Below are 16,726 nucleotides of genomic sequence, written 5' to 3' on the forward strand. Positions count from 1 at the left end.
TACTAAGAAGAACCTCTTGCATTTTGACTAAAAAACAATAATAATTTGTCCTGCTTTTCAACCTGAAAAGTTCCTTTAAAAATGGCCTGTCGACTGCTGTGTACATAGGAACACAAAGACAAACATGATGGAGCAGGTCAGGGGGACATTTAAACATGGACCAATACGCCATCTTTCTTCTAATCCAGAGGCTTAATTGTAGAACTTCCTGTAACAATTCTAGCACGGTAGCTAGAGTCCAGAGATACAGGTGGACTTTGTTGAATGATTCTAGATTCCAGAATGGACTGTTCTGAGCTATAGTTCTCAGGGTACAAACCCCACACACAGGTCCAGGAAACACACTTGAGGACTGGCTGACGTCACTGCTGCCGTGGGGGGGGGGGGTGCAGACACACATCCCGCTGGCTGAAGGCTCCATCTAACAAGCCTGCGCTACAATGACGCGCAGCACGTAGCTGGCGCTCGAGCCCGTTATCAGACCGTTTTATGTTCAGAGGAAGAGGCTGAGCCGTCAGTCTTTCAGCCCCTTCCTAACTCAAGTGGTAAACAGATCAAGACCCACATTCACGGGGAGGGAGAGGAAGGAAGGCGGGAGCGGGAGTGGTGGCAGCAGAGGGAAGTGTGCAGACACCGTCTCATCTCTCTCACCCCCAAACCGGCCGGTTCCCCGTCTGTTTTTACCTTGATGGCTTTTGCGGTCTCCAAGGATTGCTCAGGAGGGACTCCCACCTCCCTCTCCCTTAGCAGCTGCTGAATGAAATACGTAATATCTCTACCTGCAATCGGGATGTGCTTGATACAGCTTCCAATTACATAACCTTCTGCCTAGGGGAGAAGGGAGGCAGAGGCCGCGTTAGTGACTGCCGCGCGAGGGCTCCCTCCCTCCAGTGCGAGGGCCGAGCTGAAGGAGTCCCATCTGTGCACCCCCCCAACTCTGCACTCACAACCCCACTACTGGGACCCGCTGTCCCCATAAGCAACCAATACGACACTTTCATCGGAATGGGAAGAGAAAAACACATACTCATTTCCGAACAGCAATGCTGTGTGTCAGAACAGTGAAGCCAATCATTTTTCTGTTGTTCCTCACCAAACAACAAGTGTTATCTGCAAACTGCTCAACCAACTATAAATCTACTTATATTTCAAAATCAACAATTTGGTTAAGTTTGCAGGAATTCGGTTCCAGCCTGGATTCAAATCCCAGGCCCACATTTGTCAGCGGAGTGGCCATGGACAAGTCTGTTCACATGTTTCGGCCCGATCCCTTTACCCACAAACGGGCATTACTGCCCCGGGGGGCTCACAATACAGAGTCAGTGAAATACAGCAGGGCAGCAGCTCACAGTGCTCTGGGCATTTACTAAGTACTCGGTACGTGGTCCCACGGGCCACAGTAAGGACTGTCCTGTTAGGAGTCACGCTGAGACGTTAACCTACACAGGACGCCACCTGAGACAGCCTCGGTCAGGAGCTCGGATGCGCTCGCTCGGCTGCCTTCCGGGGCCAGTGAAGCCTGGTCTGCCGGGGGCAGGAAAGGGGCTGCTGCCCATCCCCAGCGGGGCCGGGGCCAATAGTTCACAGGCCCACAGCTCAGCCAAGGCCCCTCCTGGGGGCATGGCTTGCCCCAGGCCTGGGCACATATCCAGCTTGCTCTATGGGGACTGACAGAGTGGGCATCTCCCTACCGGTTTCATCAGGAAAAGACGGGACACCCCAGGTTCCACATGACAGCACTGGCTTCTATGCCGTGTGCCCACACGAGACGTCGGGAACAGTGGCGAACTGCTGATTTCATCTTAAAGGTGGACTAGTTCAAATGGTTATAAACTAGCTGTGGTCACCAGGGAAGTTCCAAGGACAAGTTACTGCATTCCTCTAACATTTCTTTCTGATGCACCTAACTTCTAGAAGTAAGAGATTTGGCCTTTTCACAGAGCCCGAGTTATTTGTAAAAATACTTTAATATGGCGATAAAAGATATGTACAAATTATTGAAATAGTAAAGATCAACTTAAAATCATAAGAATATTAGTTCTCTAACACAAACTATTGACAATTATTATACTCTTCCATCACGTTTAACATTTTTTAAAACTATTTCAACCAGTGTATACACAGTACCAGCTTCAGTACAGCATTCGAAACATGAAAATAACCTATAGGTGTAACAACAGGAAAATAAATAAGTGAATTATGCTATCCCACATGATGGGCTATTATGTAGTTATAAATATTTTTTTCACAGGATAGTTAACCATACAAAAATATATTAGGAATAAATCAATATGCAAAATATAACTTTAGCATTACATTACACAATTAGAATGCAAAACCAGACACAGGATATTCCAGTTTTGCTTAAAGTGTATACACGTGTGTGTCTATGGAAACGAGCTTAGAAGGCTAAACAACCAAAACTATCATGTATTCTCTGGGTGAATTTATGGTCATTTCATTTTCTTTTTCACATTGCTCTATTTTATCCAAAGTTTGTACAACAAATGTAATTTTGATAATCAGGAAAAAACTGAACTAAGATACAGATAAACATTTTAAAAACAATTTTCTCAGCGGGCCCGTATACCATGTGAAATTTGTTTTCTTTTCTCCTCCTCAATCGGATACACGGATGGAAGGAAGCGGGCCCACAACCCTCTCCCCACACCCGGGCCTGCACTCGCCTGGGAGTGTGTAACCTCAGGGAACAAGCCAGACGCCTGCATTTCCAGTCAGTGTCACACATCAAGTGGCAGCAGTGGGTCTGTGACCACAAAACAAGTAAGTGTTTGAGACTGGCCTGCAGGTGCTCCGAGCACAGAGTGCTGTTGGGGGCTTGGGGGGGACCTTCACTGCAGCCCTGGCCCTCCAGATCCCCGTGCAAAGGGCATGCTGCCAGGGGCACAGGGTGGGCAAGGGGGGAATCTGGCTTTTTTCCTTCCTGACTATAGGCACATCCACCAGTAACCCTTCTCCTCCAGCAATTTCTGACCTTGAAGGAATTAAAATCATTAGCATATTAGTACAGCATTCCTTCAAATTCCCAAAATGAAACCGTGACTGTTTTTTCAACTTAAGTAAATGAATTGTTTTTAAAAAAAACAAAGAACCCTCGTTTGCATTTTTAAAAAGTTATACATATACACATACATCTGTATGTGCAGAAAACGATTTGTAATAAACCTAAGTAACTAGTAAGAGGGGTTGCCTCTGAGAAGTGGGGGAAGAGCAGGAATGAGAGCAAGTCTGACTTTCCACTGCATACCCTTCTTTGGATGGTTTCAATGAATTTCAAAGAAACCAACTTTAAACAATTCAGTTAGTTTACTGGACCAAAAACAGAAGAAATGGAAGCAACAGATGTCTGTTAAAGCCCGAATCATTCTGCTAATAGTTTGAAATTTAAAACCAAAAAGTGACATTGCAGAGCATTCTGCAAGTCAAAATGTACAATCTCTCCTTCTTGGCTCTTAAATAAATACAAAAACCCAAAAGACAGAAAAAAACAGAAACCATTTGTCTGAAGCACGAGCTAGTTAAAGCCTTGCACCTCTTGTCACAAAACAGAGTGAATCCTTCAAGTGGTCATGCCCACACCTGCGATTCAAATACCCACGAGGGCAGCTACCCCTGGCCATCCCCACAGCTCAGGACACGCCGGCAAAACCCTCCTGGTGACGTCACACCAGGGATCAAGCAGAGCCCTGGGGACCCCACACAACTGCTGACAAATGGTAAACGGCCACAGACGGTGGGCATCTTTTTCGTTCTCACGTACCTGGTTTAAAACTCTTGTTACCTTTACTAAGCACAGTTACGACTCTAAGAGAGGTATTTTATTTAGAAAGGGTTTTTCCTTTACTTCTTCCCTTACCTCAGTCAGGTGAGTCCTACAGGGAGGCACTGACTAATCTGCTTACCACTGGGATAGCGTGCGTGACCCCATCCCCGCTGTCAATGACGGTCCCTGTTAACGTACGTTCGCCAACTTGCCGAGACGTCCAAGACGCTGCTAAGGCCAGCACGGCCTGGACAAAAGACGGGGAAACCGTGAGCACAGGGGGACATTTTTCTGAAGAAGTTTGCATGCTTATTCTCAGGTTCAATCTTTTTTACTTAATAAGTCTGAGTAACTCTTGCCCTTATAATATCCTTCACCTTTCCTCCCAAAATTCAAATTCCAAATTGGACAACTAACATGCAAATTTTGTATACTTAAACTGGAGGAGCCAAGTTTTCAATAAAATAAATCATTTTTTTACATAGAAAAGCCAGTGAGACAGGGATTTTATTCTGGAATGTAAGACTGTAACTTCTAACCCACTGGTTCCCAGCGTGGGTCCACAGACACGCTGCAGTAAGATCACTTGTGGCATTTTTAAAAGACAGATCAGTAGGTCTCACCCCCGGATATTCTACACTGGTTCTCACCGTGAGGCAATTCTGCCCCCCAGAGGACACTGGGAAATGTCTGGTGCCATTATTTATTGTCACACTTGGGGGAGGGGCTGGTGGTGGTGCTTCTTCTTGGTTAAGGGCCAGACATGTGGCCAAACATCCTATAACGCACAGGACAGCCCTCTCACCAAGCACTGCCCAACCCAGAGCACTAAGGTTGGAGAAGACTTTGGTGTGAGATGAATGGGGTGTGTGTGTGTGTGTGTGTGTGTGTGTGTGTCTGTGTGTGTGTGTGTGTGTGTGTGCGCGCGCATTCTGAGGGAGTGGAACAGGAAGAACAAACAACACAACCTGACTACAACGAGCCTTTGGAATCACCATTTCTTCCGCTATTAAATAGGTAAGGTCCTTTGGGAATCATAAAAACAACTTTGTTTTTACCTGAACTGCAATGTAGAGTCCTGGTACATTAAATGATTCAAACATAATTTCTGCCAGATATTCTCTATTTTCTGGTGTATTCAGTGGAGGTTCTGTCTGTAAGAAAACAGTCACCATATTTAGTGTTCACCCGAATTTCATGCAATTACCTCAGAACCACAAAATAGTTAACCTAAAAGCATGGTAATTAGGATGCTGGATGCCTCTCTAATTTTACAGACAGAACAGACCCAGAGTGATTAATTAAAGAAATCCAGCTGTGGGTCTTAAAAGCTTTCATGTGGCAGAGTAAAGGCCTCCCTAAACACTTCTGCGCTCAGTAACCACCCGAAACGAGGAACAAGTCACAGAAAAGGAAACGCCACCTTTCAAACCCAACACCTGAACACCCTGAAACTGAACAGGCCTGTAGCAAGTTGCCAAGGGCAATAAAAACCCAACCAAGACGAGTAAAGACACCAAGAGAACACCGGTGACTTCAGGTCTCAGGACAGCACAGTTCTCGGACGAGGAGGGGAGGCGTCGGCCCTGGCTGCAGTGAGAAGACCCGTTCGAGCAGAACCACAGCAGAAACCTCCCCAAGCCCCACCTGCCATTAGAGCACAGAAGACAAGGTCGGACAAAACATCTCTGCCATCAGCTGCGAGGCAGAAAATTCCAGAAAACTCTAGGGCAGAAGCAGCTTCACCCAGACACCACCCCTCACCCATTCCCCACCACCTAAACTCACACACATGCCTAGTCCAGGGAGAATTTCCTTCATTCAAAGATGAGGAAAGAACACAAAGAAACCGGCCAAAGACCATATTAAAAAAATAAAAGAAAAAGAGAGGGAAGAGAAAAAATAGGAAAAACCAATGGCAGACAAAAAAACTCATAACCAGAAAAGCATAAAAATAAAGCAGATGAAAATCACAACCAAAGACATTTCAAAAAATTCAGATATCTATTTTATGATAATAACCATTATCAAATAGGAGGAAACGAAAGGATTTCAGAAGAATAAAAAGAATACATAAACCCCTGCTTTTTGTTAGTCAGCATTATGTTGTGAATTTTTCCAAGTCAATAAGTATGGATGTACATCACATATTTAAAGCTGCAAAAGAAAAAGAATAAAAATTCTCTAAGCCTTTTGCAAAAAGAAAAAGTCCACATTACCCTTTGTTATGCACTGAACTGAACTATGTCCCCCCAAATTCCTATGCTGAACCCCCAAACCCAAGTAACTGTATTTGGAGATGGAGCCTCTAGGGAGTTGACTGGTGTTAAATGAGGTCATCAGGGTGGGACCCTAATCAACAGGACGAATTAATGTCTTTACAAGACGCAGCAGCCAGAGAGCTCTCTGTGCGAAGTCAGAGGAAAGGCCACGTGAGGACACGAGGACAAGGGGGCTGCCTGCAAGCCAGGAAGAGAGTCCTCACCAGAAGCTGACCCCGATGGCCCCTTGACCTTGGCCCTAAAGCCTCCAGAACTGTGAGAAAACCAATGTCTGCTGGTTAGGCCACCCAGCCTGTGCGATCTTATTGTGGCAGTTAGAGCACTCAGGCACCCTAAAGCCGCAGAAAGTACAGGCGGCCTCGGCCACCAGCACAGCTATGTCTAACCCTGGGACATGTGGGTCAGACTTACAGAGTCTTTAGAGCAAGAAGGTATGATCCAAGAATTCTACTTCTGACCATACTGTCAATCGAGTACGTTGCAGAAACAAAATACCTTTAAACATGTAAGAACTTGGAGAATGTGGTTCCCACGAGCCCTGCATGAATTCACTATTAGAAGATAAACGTTAGCCAAACAAGAAGGCAGGCAGTGCAGCCAAAGACTTACAGTCAGCCATTAATCTACTTAAGATGAAACACAAAAACATTTTCTTTTCTGGGAATCATAGTTATAGAACAGAATGCAAATGTTATAAATTAAAACAGTAGAAATAACAACAAGTTGAGAGACGTAGACAGAAAGGAGAGACTATAAACACACTGATAGCCTCTTATGATGGAATCAAAAGATACCGTTTTAAACTGATAAAGTATCAGAGGCATTAGCATACATAAAATAAATGTTAACATTAGAATAAGTTTAGTAATATAATCAATCAAAAGCAGGTGGTAGAGGAAAGAAAGAGGAGGAAGAAAATGTGGAAATCTGCCACCTTGGTCACTAATTACAGCAGGAGGTAGCTAATCACCCCTAAACAAATAAAGAGCAAACACATAAAATTCTTAGTTACATTAAAATACGTTTAAAAAAAAAAGAAAAAATATATTAGAAAGAACACACACCCAATACAAAACAAAGAGAAAACCAAGCCTGAGTTGTAAAAAATTAATTCATAAATAAAACACATTAAAAACAAAAAGCAGGGAGGCCGGTTCGCTCAGTGGTTAGAGCATGGTGCTCATAACACCCGTTTCAGATTCCCACATGGGCCAGTGAGCTGCACCCTCCACAACTAGACTGAAAACAATGACTTGACTTGGAACTGATGGGTCCTGGAAAAATGCACTGTTCCCCAATAAAAATTAAAAAAGAAAAAAGCATAGCATAAAGTAAAATAGTGGAACCAAGACCAAGCGTATCTATCTGTTGCACAGCAGCATGCCACACCAGCGTGGTTCAAATGAGACCTGTAGTCCAATCAGCTGGGTCAAATCCCAACATTCGATCTGACTACCTTTGGAAAGTGATTTCCTCTCTCGGTGCGCACTTAGTACCTACCTCACTGAGCTGGGAAGATGTAAGGAGTCTGAGTGCTCACTAAGCACCTGGCACATGGAACAAGCCCAGTGAAAGGGAGTTATTGGTATTAAAATCACTAGCAAACACTAGTGAAGGATTCACCTCCTAAAAAGAAAAAGTGTCTCAGCTAACACCATGAGACAAAATTAAATCACATCCTACAGGCAAGAGGCCTACCTAAAACAAGGAGCCTCAGAGAGATCAGTCAGCGTTGTTTGGAAGTAGCAGAAGATCAGAAACAATCTGAAAGCCCATCATTAAGGAACTGACTAAATACATTGTGTCATATCCATAAAATATAATACTTTGTAGCAATTAAAAAGGATGAGCCCCAGATGTGCTGATATGAAACAACCTCTATGATAAACTATTAAATGAAAAGAGAAAGGTGCCTCGTACCACATACATTCTTAAATATTCTTTTGTATTGACAATGTTTAATGAAAACTTTTTTTAAAAAACTGGCGTATGGGGGGAAGAGAAATGGGGAGCTGCTCAGTAAATAGTTTCGTTTGGCAAGATGGAGAAGTTCTAGGCATCTGTTACACAAAAAGTAAATACAGTTAACATTACTGCATTAAAAATGGCTAGGAAGGTCAATTTCATGTTATGTTTTTATCATGATTTTTTAAAATTCTTTTAAATTTAAAAAATAAAGTGTTCGACAGTCTGTACATTTTATTACCAGTTGTATAAAATAAAACGTTTATGCATGATGCATATGCCTGCACACAGTTATTTCTGGAACGGTGAGCGATGAGTTGCTTAAGAACTGGTAAAGGCGTTTCTTCTAGGAGAGGCCATAGAGGGCAGAACAGAGGTGGGAAGGGGGCGTCCTTGTACTGGAAACTTCTGTGCACCTTCTTTCTGACTTCACTGCTGTGTGTGTGTATGATCTCGTCTCACACACACACACACACACACACACACACACCTGGCTGTCAACTAGCTGGGTGGTTTAGACTCTCTTGTAGCAACGGACACAAAGCTCAAACACAGTGCCCCAGGTAAGTTTTAGTCACTGTAATTCGAATCAATATATTCCAATGTATTCCCTGGATGAGGGAGAGAAAGCAGTCTTAAAACATGGAAGAGAAATAATGAAGTCCCACTCAAAAGCATATTGTAGACAGGGATCCAAAAGTCACTCAACGCCTCCTCACTTACTGTAATGTGACCCCCTCCAGGGGTTCGCTAATACCTGTGAGGTGCCCAGCACCCAGTCACTGGCACGGTGAAGGCTAGCAGCTATCATTCCAGGTTTCTTTCATTTTAAAGCACCTGAGAATTACTGCAGATTCCAACAGTATTGGGGGTTACAATATACCTCTTAAGGTAGCTCCTATCAATCTGAGAAATAAGCCTAATAACTATCTCCCCCAGAGTTGTTGGTGGGATTAAACAAATGAGTCAATACATGTAAGTACTTGGGGGTGAGGGAGAGAATGGGGCTGAGCGCATAGCACATGCTCAATAAATGTCAGCTATAAGTATCAATAACAAGTCTCATACCAGAAGAAATAACCTACATTAACTAACGAGATCTATAAAGTTTTTTCTCACCTTGAACAGGAATCCAAGCACCTTAACAATAAGTTAACTTTATAAACCGGGCACTTCAACAGAGTAGAGGGGAAAAGTATCAGGAGAGAAAGGTTAAGAAGGTATGAAAAGTATGCACACAGTCAGGGAGTGTTTCTTGCCTGAAGCTAAGGGCTCCTTGTTTGACCCAAGGCAGAAAGTGAACCTATAGGAAGATATTACCAACAAGAATTAGATGAACCCTGGTCCCCTGGACTCTTCCGGGGTTTAAATTCAGTGACAAATGATATTCCAAATAAATCCCAGATGGATGAAGACTAAATATAAACCTCAAAGGAAATTGGGTTTACTACATAAAAATTTAGTTACAGATGTTCAAAAATAACCCACAAAGGCAAAAAAAAAAAAAAATCAACTGAGAGAAAGGTATCTGCTGCTGCCAAAAGCTTCCTATTATAGGAAACGGTTCAGAGTAAACAAAATGTAGTCTGTGCAGACATGGAATATTATTCAGCCCTAAAAAGGAAGAAAATTCTGTCACACGCTATGGCATGGATGAACCTTGAAGATGTTATACTAACTGAAATAAATCATTCACAAAAGGACAAATACTGAGTGATACCACTTATATGAGGGACGTAGAATCGTCAGATTCATAGAAACAGGCAGTAGAAGACTGGGGGCCAGGCCTGGGGGAGGCGGGAGGGGCGTTAGCGCTAAATGGAGACACAGGTTCAGCTTGGGGAGGGGAGAAAGTTCTGCGATGGACAGGGGTGGGGGCACAACAACGTGAATGTACTGAATGCCACAAACTCACATTCACAAATGGTTAAAATGGTCAATTATATGTACATATTTTATCACATAAAAGATTAGGTAAGAAAAAAGGTCATAGAAATCAAAGCAGTAAGAAAAGCAATAAAACACTGATATGTACAAGAGCACAGGACATGATTAGGAAATTCGCAAAAGAGGAGATACAATGAATAAACAGGTGAAGAAAGCATGTTTACAGTCAAAGTTATCAAAAATTCAAATAAAAATTACTCAATGCTGACAGAAATACAGATCCGGGGGGGCCTCCTGCACACTGAGGGTCAGTGTGAAATGGTATGAACAGGTCCCCAAATTATTAGTACTTCTGGATCCCCAAATCAAACACTGGTAGTTCTTTTATATAAATATAGAAAAAAGTGTACCTGCAAAGATTACCTTATATAATGTCTTATAAAACCCAGAAACTGGAAACAAAAGTAAATGTCTAAAAATAGTGGAACTGCCAAACAGATAGAAATATCCACCGGACAGGTGATTAGATAGCCATTAGAATGAGGGTTATGAAAACTGTGTAAAAAATTTGGGGGAGATGGATGGAGGATACAATATTGAGTGTAAAATCATAAAAATCTGAGTGAAAAGATTAAACTACAATATACTACATGTTAACAGTAATTGTGTTAGTGTGATAGGGCTGTGAAAAGTCCCATAGATTTTTCCAAATTTTCAGTATCATAGTGAAAAGAACCTTTACACGGAGAACCCCGGGGTCACAGCCTGTGGGAAAAGGCCACAGAACATTCATTGCAGGTACTCATTTTGGCAAATGGACTTCAGCTTTTCCATATTCACACCAAACACTTCCATTTCCTTCTTGGCAGGTGGTTTTATCTTACTAGTCTATATATGCCAGCTAAGGCAGAAAACATCTCCTTTGGGAAACCCTCCTGTGGGCTGGGCCCCGGTGGTGTGCACAGGCTCCACAGGCCTAGCCCTGATGTCCTCCCGTGCAGCAGCAGGGAGAAACCCTGGCAGGTACACTGAGGAAGACGCAAAGATGGCGCCTGCTCCTGAGTCCTGTCCTACCGGTAGTTACGGGATGTGCTAGAGAAGGAAAATGCCAAATGTGATAGGTGAGAATCTGGGATTTGTTTTGGCTGCAGTGACAAAGCACTCAGACAGACACACTGTCCGTTTCCTGGCTCCTTTTATTGTGCACAAAACACTGTAGACGCACAGGAGAGAAAACACAGTGGGCCGCAGAACACAGCTCCCACGCCTGGCTCCTACTTGTGAGGGTACAGCCAGGACTTGCTTCAATGGATAGTAAATGCACACATTCCACTAACTGTCATAGTGGCCTTGCAGTTACCAGATTTTCAGCCAGATAATTCCACAGAACACCATATTCAACATTAGAAAGAATTACGTAATTGCATCTGGCTGGGACCATTTCACAATGTACTTGTATGGAAAAAATCCAAAGCTAAGTTTTGTAGGTTTTAATATTCAGCTTATGTTATATGCAATTGCTCTCCATAAAGCAAGTGTTTTGTCCATGTAACTAATTTTATCTTAAAAAGAACATTTCATGCCAGAAAACACATAACATTAAGGAGAACAATTAGAACAGATTTCATAACCAAGAGATAATTCTCCTCTATAATGTTTTGTTTCAATAAAGATTAAATACCATAATCAGGGCCCCTAACTCAGCTCGATTTTATCTTACAGTAAGATTTAAACCCTGGCAAAAATAACATCTTGACTCAGTTTCCTCTGCTATAATAAGCAAAAATCAGTGGTCCAGTTGCTTCCTGAAGGTATCGAAGTATTACACAGATGCTTTCCTACCCAAATCCATTCCTCCCTCCAATTTCCTCACTGTGTTCGTTCAGGTACCTACCCTGCCTGCTGGGGCCAGGTGGTCAGAGATGGCCCCGCCCCAAGCCCCACCCCAGCCCCAGGGAGACAGTCTTGATTACTCTAACTGAATTCCATGTCCCTTGCTAGTGACCACGTGAGGCATGGATGACAGCACAAATCTGCTGGGAAGGTTTCTGGGAATCTTAAAAAAGTGCAAACATACCAGGAGGTGACACAGAAGTGGGCAGCCATCCTGGGGCCTGGGGGGAGCCGACACTGGACGCCAAGCTAGCGCACTGGCTGGGTCCCCGCTTCTGTGGCTGAGCCCCTGTTAAGAACCACCCTGGAACCGCCGGACTCTGGCTCCCGTTTAGTGAGAAAATGAGCCCCGTTTGGTTTCAGACATTCTTGTTGAGTCTCCTGTTATTTGCCCAAAAAGCAACCCCGTCACACAAACAGCTTTAGCAGAAATGAAAAACTCCCCAGGGAAGAACGTCTTGAGTTTAAAATCTAAGCAATTTGGAATTCACAGGGATGTACTCCTCTCAGTCCCAGTTACTCACCATTAAAAAATAATGGTCCTCAGGTTCGGCTCGAAGATACTTAAAAATCACCTGCTCCATGAACCTTTCCATGAGGTCCCAGTCTTCAATGATTCCATGTCTTATTGGCCACTAACATGAGAGACACCAAAATACGTCAGGCTTCCGTCCACACCCGCGACAGTAACCCTTCACCAGCACCGGCCAGAGAGACCGAGTTAGAAAACAAAGGTCTCCTTTGCATGAAGTGAATACAGAGAAACAACAGGCACTTGAACAGAAGATTAAGTTGTATTATTGCTTATATTCTGCTCCGCCCCTTCCTAAGTGCAAAGAATGTCTTAACAATGGAATAACAGATGGGAAAAGGCCACCAGTCTACCATAACCCCCCATCGGAGGCTTTTTCTTTTCTTAGCACAAGTGTCTACTTAAATAACTTTAGAGCTTTACTTTTAATTACTCAATGTGCGACTTTCCGTATCTGACAGGTTAATTAGCCAACCTGCCATGTCCCAAAGGGGCAGATCTGGCCCCGCATGGAACCCAGCATTCGGAGTCCGTTCTGCATTCCAGGGTTTGTAAATCTGCTTGATTCTCCACATCAAAAATACCATATTCAAAAACAACAACAAAACCTCTCTTCAAACCTAACATTAAACACATCCCAGGCCACAAGCACGCCTTTCAGGTAATGGACCATCCTGCCTTATTCATGCCTCCGCCCTCCTGGACGGGGCTCACCTTTGTGGCGTACGTGGGTTTATCGATGGCTTCATCCCCTATGAAAAAGTCCAGGTCGTCCACTCCCCTCAGCACTCTCCTTTGGGCTTGGTCAACTACCTTTGCTGACTCTCTGATGGCAATACCTTTAAAAAAAAAGAACAGCACAAAGAGTTCCATCACTACCCACATTTATCTGAATGATGAGATATAATATAATCCCTATGTACGTACAAGTAAATTTTCAACATTAGGGTGTTATCTGGGGTCGAGGGGATTCACAGAAAAGACACTATCAATGAGCCCACAGACATCGGGACTATTACGTCCCATTACTGTTTTCAGTATGGCACAAGAATTTCAGCTGTCCGCTTTTAATGCTGACAGAAGCTACATTACTAAATTTCTTGGTTTCATCTGGAAAAAAAAAAAAAGATTCCATAAGATAGTAAGTGAAATGCTCTTGGAGTACATAGCGATAGGTTCCAAATTTTAAAATACAATACAGAGGGAGACAAAATTAAAAATACAAAAGAGAATTAACTGGAAAAATAATGCCTATCCACTCTTAAGCCAATTTAATAAAACTGTGCATCAGATAAATTAAAAATATAGTTTTAGTCCTGTTACAGAAAAAATAAAAATAAAAAATAAGTTCCCATTAAAAGGAAAAACTAGGAGGTTGCTGGTTAGCATCTGTTGCAAAAAGTACAGTAATCAAACAACTGTATTATGTAAAAATATTAGTTTTATGGTATATTATTTTATTAACAATTTAGCCTTGATATTTGGGGATATACTTAGGAGTAAATAATTACATAAAACCTCACTCCAGAATTTACCGTTTAATGAAATGTGGAAAGCTTTGTAAAGATTTGATTTTCCATTTAAATTTCTAACCCCTGATAGTCTGAGCTCCCATAAACCCATCTTCATCACCTTTATTCCAAAACAAATTAGTAAACACATACAAGTATTTTTAAAAGTAGATTATCTGAAATCCCCAATTTATTACAAATAAAGAATAGCAATAAAGAGTGACTTTGAATTCTTTTTCTCAGAAAGGTATCTTGAAGTAACAGGAAGAAGTGAAAAGAAAAAGATGCAGGACGGAATTGACTTTGCTCATCTCCTTTTCTCACTCCAATGCAAGTTACAAAAGCTGGCACAAATCTAAAGACAGCATTTCTGCAGGGCTGAAGAAGCAGGGACGACGTGAAACGCTGGGGACTGAGCCGAGATAGCGGGGCCGGGAGAGTCTGGTGGGCCATACTTACTAGGCAATCTGTAGAAATTAATGAAACCCATCTCTAAAAACTGACCACGCCATTCAGTGGCACACTGACAGCACCACACAGAATCATTTGGCACCCAAGTGAGGCATTTCAAAGAGCCCCTGGAAAGGTGGCTTGCAGCAGACCTCAAAAGTCCTTACACCGTGTGCCAGGACAAGTGACACATTCTATCCTCTGGGCAAGATCAAACTTAATTATGCATGAATTTAGAATTAAACTGCCAAGTCAATATAAAAGATTGCGAAGAGACAAAGGCAAAAAGATTCTGCAACTCATGACATCATTCAAGTTTACCAAGAATCGGAAGGCAAGAATTTTCACCCAAAGAAAAATCACCACCTTAAAGAAAAAATGCTGAACTTAGTGAGAACAAAACAACCAGATTCAAAAATTTAAATGACAACAAAGTAAGTCTAATCCCTCCTAAAAAGGCAGATCAAAGTTCTCTGACCCCAAATCATAGCAGAACTATGTTTAGTGGCTCTTGGAAATGACAATAACAAAAATAATAAAATACACTTCTTTTAACTATTATACAGGAAGCAACTGAATCCATGAAAAAGAATAAAGCTACATAGAGCTTATATTCAAATCTTTTGTTTGTACCTATGAAAAGCAGATGTGGTCCCAAGGGCCCTCACAAACATAATGGAGAACTGTGTCTGAGAGCAGCTGTCAAGGAACACCTATGATTAGTCATAGGTTACACGACTCCTCACAGAATAAAGATCTATGTCCCCCAGCAGCCGTCTCCAACACACCACAGCATACAACAGAGCCCTGACTCAGGTGTAGACAGAGAAGACGAGGAACGTACGAAGGAAACAAAGACGGAAAGGACAATAACTATAACAGATAACAGAATGGACATTTAAACATTGCAACTGGTCAAATGTATGTGGCATCTCCATGCAATGGAATGTCATAAAGCCATGAAAAAGAATGAAGCACTCTTCATGTATTGATCTGGAAGGATCATGGAGATGCAGTTTAAGAAAAAAGGCAAAACACTGTATATGGTCTGCTGACACCCAGGTAAAGACATGTCTTGTACATCTGCTGTATCTGTGGAGTATCTCTGGAAGGATGGAAAGAACCAGGAACAGTAGCTGCCATCTAGAAGGAGAAACACTTTGGCAGTTTCTTAAAAATACTAAACACAAACCTGACGTGCAACCCAGCAACTGCACTACACAGTATTTACCCAGAGACATGAAAACTCATGTGCACACAAACACCTCTTCCCAAGTGTTCACAGCAGCTTTATTTGTAATAGCTGAAAGCTGGAAATAACCAAGATGTCCAGCAGTAGAGGAACGTTTAAGCGAACTGTGGTACATCCATATTGGAATACTATTCAGCAATAACAAGGAGCAGTGTATTGATACGGGCAACGACTTGCCAAGTGAAAAAGCCAATCTCAAAAGGGCACGTACTGTGTTGTTCTGCTTATAGAACATCATCAAAATAACAAAATTATGGAGATGGAAACAGATCAGTGATTGCCAAAGGTTAGGAATAGTGGAAGGGAGAGGAGTAAGTGTAAGTATAAAGCAATAGCTCGGGAGAGATTTTTATGGTGATGAAATCATTCTGTATGTTGAGTGCAGAGGTGGTTAAAGGAATCTACACATGGGATAAAATGAAACAGAACTGCTCCCCTGCACACACTTACCGATGTCAGTTTCCTAGTTTTCACATTGTACAACATAATTATATAAGATGTAACAACTTCCTGTGAATCTGTAATTATTTCAAAATAAAATATTTTTAAAACAAAATTTAGTTTGCAAATGATTTAAACAAATTTAAAAAATGAAACACTTCAGTTAGCTGTAATGATGAATCAAAACTAACAAGATTAGACTTTAAATAAAGAATAACGTAACTGTTCTGCAGATTAAAAACAAATGTTTAGGTTGGAATGTGTGTAGCCAAAAGAAACAGGCTGTTTTCCAAATGCCAGAAAGTCATCTGAGGGTAAATCTAAGGAAAATTATCAGGGAGATTATCTCTAAGGAAGAGTGTATCTAAAGATTTAGATACAAATTCTGTATCTTAAGAACCCTTCTATAGCAGTTAACAGACGATACTAATTTTTAAAATAAGAATATCCAGTGTGTTTCCCAAAAGAATGTCATATATTTTACTAAACCTTCAAGGAATAAGTAATTCCTAACATGTAAATTGAAAATAGAAAAAGAAAGTTAACAAACTCATTTTATAAAGCCAGTATAATTTTAATATACAAACCAGACAAAAATAGTATAAGAAAGGAAAATTATAGACCAATCTCACTTTTGAACATTGATGCAAAAATAAATACCTAAACTTCCAAATAAATATTTGCAAATACAGTTCAGCATATATGTCTTGGTATTTCATAACCAAGAAG

General features: G+C 41.9%; 1 protein-coding gene across 8 annotated transcripts in view; it reads right to left on the reverse strand.

Annotated features, from left to right (window-relative positions):
- ACTR3B (actin related protein 3B) overlaps positions 1-16,726 on the reverse strand; it is a 46,148-nt gene that overhangs the window by 11,912 nt on the left and 17,510 nt on the right. For 3 of the 8 annotated variants that reach the window (XM_074315105.1, XM_074315103.1, XM_074315100.1), the window contains 5 exons: positions 13,058-13,182; positions 12,336-12,446; positions 4,843-4,938; positions 3,924-4,031; positions 685-828 (listed from right to left, as the gene is read on the reverse strand). In XM_074315105.1, the coding sequence (XP_074171206.1) occupies positions 685-828; positions 3,924-4,031; positions 4,843-4,938; positions 12,336-12,407 (420 nt within the window). In that variant the 5' untranslated portion in view covers positions 12,408-12,446; positions 13,058-13,182. The remainder of the gene's footprint in view (positions 1-684; positions 829-3,923; positions 4,032-4,842; positions 4,939-12,335; positions 12,447-13,057; positions 13,183-16,726) is intronic. The other 5 variants (XM_074315102.1, XM_074315099.1, XM_074315104.1 and 2 more) reach the window with 4 other exon arrangements.

The sequence above is a fragment of the Rhinolophus sinicus genome, linkage group LG11, assembly GCF_036562045.2.
Source record: "Rhinolophus sinicus isolate RSC01 linkage group LG11, ASM3656204v1, whole genome shotgun sequence".
Classification (NCBI taxonomy): Eukaryota; Metazoa; Chordata; class Mammalia; order Chiroptera; family Rhinolophidae; genus Rhinolophus; species Rhinolophus sinicus.